The sequence below is a fragment of the Centroberyx affinis genome, unplaced genomic scaffold (assembly GCF_046629955.1).
Source record: "Centroberyx affinis isolate AG114_WGS23_722 - 3 ecotype Tasmania unplaced genomic scaffold, CSIRO-AGI_Caff_v1 ptg001207l_1, whole genome shotgun sequence".
Taxonomy (NCBI): Eukaryota; Metazoa; Chordata; class Actinopteri; order Beryciformes; family Berycidae; genus Centroberyx; species Centroberyx affinis.
Window position 1 is genome coordinate 42,501 of NW_027279725.1, and position 5,000 is coordinate 47,500.

The 5,000-nt window shown below is 45.6% G+C and overlaps 1 protein-coding gene across 1 annotated transcript in view; it reads right to left on the reverse strand.

Annotated features, from left to right (window-relative positions):
* Positions 1-5,000, reverse strand: part of LOC139648478 (gephyrin) — an 81,927-nt gene that overhangs the window by 15,119 nt on the left and 61,808 nt on the right. The window contains exons 11-12 of the mRNA XM_071524614.1: positions 2,964-3,020; positions 77-119 (exon numbers count right to left, since the gene is read on the reverse strand). Coding sequence (XP_071380715.1) covers positions 77-119; positions 2,964-3,020 — 100 coding nt within the window. The remainder of the gene's footprint in view (positions 1-76; positions 120-2,963; positions 3,021-5,000) is intronic.

The following is a 5,000-nucleotide window of genomic DNA, read 5'->3' on the forward strand; positions in this document are numbered from 1 at the left end:
TTTGTCACATACAGACACAGTTACACACACACACACACAGCAGAGGGTGCTTTGAATGAGGAAACTTAGTACTCACTTGATCTTAGGATATTTTCTTTGCTGCTGCATCGTGACTGCACCTAAAGATGGAGAGAGCGATTGGGCGGATAGAAAGAGAGAGAGAGAGACGAAGGGAAGAGAGAGAGAGAGAGAAAAAGGAGAGGTAGTGGTAATTTGAGATAAACCGGGCTGCTCTTTTGACATGCTTGAGAGATGAGAAGCTGTTTTCACAACAGTCAGAAGCATTGGCAAGAGCCGTGTCACACTACACTGTGCACTTTGTCCTGCTGTTGGGAGATGGCTGCATCTCCCGCATTACCATTATCATCACCTACTGTACACTAGATCATCATATCACAGATGATATTCACACTGATAAATACATCGACATGTTACACTACTGCTAGATTAAAGGACTTATAGTAATATACGGACAAAGGCAACGACATACAGAGTGACATTAATATCGTATCACAAGGTCGTAACAGATGTATTAACTATGCTACGGTATAACATCAAATGTAGTGGAAATGTAGTGTAGAGTAAGAGATAGTGGCTGTTCAGATGTGGTGCAGGTCAATCAGATTTCTCTGGAAATCGCTGATGCTGCGTGGTAGCTGCACTACGGCTTTGCTAATTGTAATCTATGGCAAGGTGGGGAGGAGAGCAGAGTGGGTCAGATCTGGGCCGGGTTTCCCAAAAGCATCTTGAGACTAAGTCTTTGCGCCACTGTGAGTCAATGGAGCAAAGACGAACTTTAAGGTGCTACCTGTAGCATTTATAAACATCAGTATATCATTGCCAAATTAATGTAATACCTTGGTATACATACCGTAAATAAATGAGACCATGATTGAGACGATTGGTAGCCTCTATCTCACGCCAGTGGTACTGTTAGTGCTAGTGTTTCCCAAAATTAAGACCACATTTCCCATAAACCCTCTTTCCCATAAACCTTCTTGTCACAAAGACGATGTTGCTACTTTCTTTCTCTCTCCCTGGCGTCGCTAAACATGTTGGAAGTGATTTTTCCATTTTCCACCATCTGCCATTGCGAGAAAAGAAGCCATTGTGCTGAAAGAACAGTGACCTCTTCCTGTTTCGTGCCGTAGAGCAATCTGCCTTTGTGCTGTAAAGCAATCCAGCAGATTTCCCTCCAAATCCGACCCGGTGGCACACAATGTAAAATGCAGTATAGAGGCTGGTAGAAGCTGGCAATCTTCTCGGTGATGGTCTCATTTGTTAATGGTAATTATACTAATGTCTCAGAACAGAATGTGGTATTGATGTTTGGTATTATGATGCTACACATAACACTTAAAGACGCCTAAATCTGTTTTTGGGAAGCCCAACCTTAGGGAATGACTGGATAAGACAAAGGGAATTGTAGCCTGCAGTATACTCACTAAGAGTGTACAAGTGGGGCACAGCATTAGAGCATTAGTATTCCTCATACAGCTACACCCATATAGGGCCACAAGGCCCACTTGGATAAACTGGGTGTAGGGGAAGTGTATGGATTTAGCCAGAATCAATCCTAGAGCCAAAATTCTGCAGTCTTTGTAGAAATTCAGGGCAACTATGTAAACTGACTAGTCTGTTCGCTTTGAAAAGGTCAGTGCCTCAGCTGGTCTAATTGTCAGTCAGTTTGTCTTGCCCATTGGTCTATCTATAGTATCTATCTCTATCTCTATCTCTTATCACTTTTGGGTGTTTGGCTATCCATTTGTCTGGCTGCCTGCTTGCCTGTCTATCTATTGTTCTATGTAGATGGGTAGACAGACCTAGCTGCCTGCCTGTTAATCTGTCAGTCCTCCTGGTTGGCTATTTGTGACTGTCTGTCTGCCCTACCAAGCCTTTCCCTCTCTCTGGGCTCTGATTGGCTCTCTGGCAGTCCTCCCTTCCCTTGTCGCCACTGCTGCATCTCCGTGACCCCTGCGACCTGCGGTCAACTGTATCGAATATGGTGGGTGGGGGCAGTGCGCGGTGTATGGAGAACCAAAACACCCATGGTGAGGGTCTCTCTACCCACCCACCCCTTCTCTCTCCTCCCCTCCCTCGCCGCCATCATAACTACTGCGACACCACTGGGCACCAAACAGCCAAGGTGAGTAGGGTGGGAGATGGGAGTGGGGTGGGGTGGGATGGGATGGTGGAAGGAACCGAGAGGGAGAGGTGGGGTGGAGAGAGAGAGAGAGAGAGAGAGAGAGAGAGAGAGATAGACAAAGACAGATAGACAGAGAGAGAGAGAGAGGGTGGAACGATGAGGATCAGCATGACGTGGTCCCACAGCCCGGAGAAAAAAACAAGAAAGAAACGAAAAAACAAAAACAGGAAGCACGGACCAGACAGACTTCACTAAACTACAGAGCCAAGACATGGCAGAAAAGGAGGGAAAACAGGAAGAAGAACGAAAACAATAAAGACCACTAGAGCGGCCTGATGGCGTCTACTTAACAGACATCCAGCACACCAGACACAGCTACTGAAAGCAGAGCATGTTACCAGAGAGACAGAGACAGAGAGATAGACAGACAGATGGAAAGAGAGACAGAGAGAGAAAGCGAACGAGAGACAGAAAGTGTGCGTGGGAGACAGAGAAAGAGACCTCGAGAAAAGACCAGACGGGGGGGGAAAAAAGTGAGACAAAGAGTGACGAGAGTGAACGACAGACAGAACGAGAGAGAGAGAGAGACCAGTAGCGACAGAAGAGCGACAGGGTGACAGACGGATAGAGAGACATACAGAGAGACATACAGAGAAAGAGAGTGAGAAAGAGAAAGCTAGAGAGATAGCTAGGCAAGCGAGGAAGGAGGGGGGAGGGGGGAGAGGGGGGAGGGGGGGGGGGGACACAAAGCGGGGCGTTTGTTTTGCGCGCTCCTCGGAGAAGGGTGGGGGAAGGGGAAAGGGGGCGGGATAGTTACTCGAGAGCTGAAGGTCCTCCTGCGATCATCTTTAAGCCCCTCCAACCTACACTGGAGCTAGTGGAGATAAAGCATCGAATCACAGGCATCAGTGCATCTGTCCCGGCAACCACAACACTACAGACAGACAGACAGACAGACAGACAGACAAGGTGGACAGACGGACGAACGAACGAACGGACGGACGAACGGACAGACAGGCATCCACTACGACAAGCAACCCTAGCTGGAGAGGGGAGAGGGGCAGCGGGGGGGAGGGAGGAGGGTGGGACAGATCGATAGATGGAGAGAGAGAGAGAGAGAGAGAGAGAGAGAGCGTATAGAGGGCTTTCAGGTGCCATAACGCACCCTCTGGCGGCCATATTGGAGGTCCACAGCTCTTGGGCAACGGTGGCTGTAAACAACTGTTTGCGTTTCTAAAAATACAACTTGCCGGTCTCAACAGAATTCAATAGAAATGGTTAATTATTCACTGTTTTTGACTGGCACTGATATATCTGATTGATTTTGGGTTAAGATATTGTCAGCTTGTTAGCTAACTAACCATAGTAGGCTATCTGGTCAGCTAATAATCACTGTCTTGTAAACACTAATTTGGTCACTAGCTAACATAGTAGAAGCTAGCGTTAGTAGTGGCTAGTAGTCGCATGTTAACATTAACATTGGTTGCTTTACTGAAATGTGGTCTAACCAATACTGTCTTGTTGTAAACACATCTGATTTGTGCACTAGCTAACGTGCCTAGTGCAAGGTATAGTGGCCATTATCGCAACTCACCATTAACATTGTTTGCTTTGCTAAATTAGCCTAGTTAGCTAGCTATCAAAGCCAAAAACCAGATATTTTATTCATATCAACTGAGCTGACTCTTCTCAAGTTACAACTCAGAGTGTTTTGGAGTAGAGACTAGGGCTAAAGACAAGACAGTTTACTGTAGACTATTCACTTATTCACTTACTTTGCTACTTATAATGTTACTGAATTGACCTACACCCACACGACAACAATCTTCTTCAGGTAGCCTATCTCTCTTTTTCTGGCCCAGCTGTTATTTTAGACATTACTTGCAAACAGCCCATTCTCCAATGGACCTCCATGATCATGCCAGACGTGGTTGCTAATTTTGTGACACGACTGCAAAGCCTTTATATAGAGAGAGCGAGAAGTATAAAAAAGAGAGAGAGAAAAGACAAAGGATGGGGGGTTAAGGGAGCTAAATACAGCTACAGCAAGACACAGATCAAACTTGCAGACATTGAAAAGCAGAAATGAAGACTAACGATCGACAGCTAGGACATTTTCGTACAATACAAGGTGTGCCTTGCTAAAAAGGGTTTGCAGAAGACATCTAAAATAAATAAAAAAATGACGCGAATCACAGGAAATTAATGCAGCACAATTACATCAGCATCTGACTGACTGGAAAATCTACCTAGCTGGTCTCCTAGAAAGTTGCTTAAACACACAAACAAACCACAAGAATCAACTGTTTCCAGATTTCTAATCCAGTTTCACTTGCATCTTTAATGTAATGTCTCTTTATTTGTCTATCCTGCAGCTGGGGTTAATGCAGTAACATACAGCTGACCATTCACTAACACACGGCTATAAACCTTGATGCAATATGGAGTGATGACGCCGAGACTGACACGTGGAAAACAAGACCTCAGTATGGCAAAAGAAAATAGCTTAGTAGAAAAGATCATACCATCAGAAAGCCATGAAAGGAGACAGTTTGCATATGGAGATGAATACAGTGGAAGAGCTACAGGGACGGGGGTGTTGGAAGTGAGGAAAATGTGTGGAGAATGAGTGCGGAAGCAGAATGGGTGTTGGACACAGGGGGAAGGCAAAAAGCAGACTGCCAAACACTCCAGCAAAACCTCTCACACTCATTTCTAATCTACCCTCCACTCCAATCCCCCCTACTGGTGAGAAACCAAGTGAGAGAAGAGAATGGGGGATGCAAATGTAACACACACACTTACTTACTTACATACAAGTGTACACGCTCACACACGCACACATATGCACACA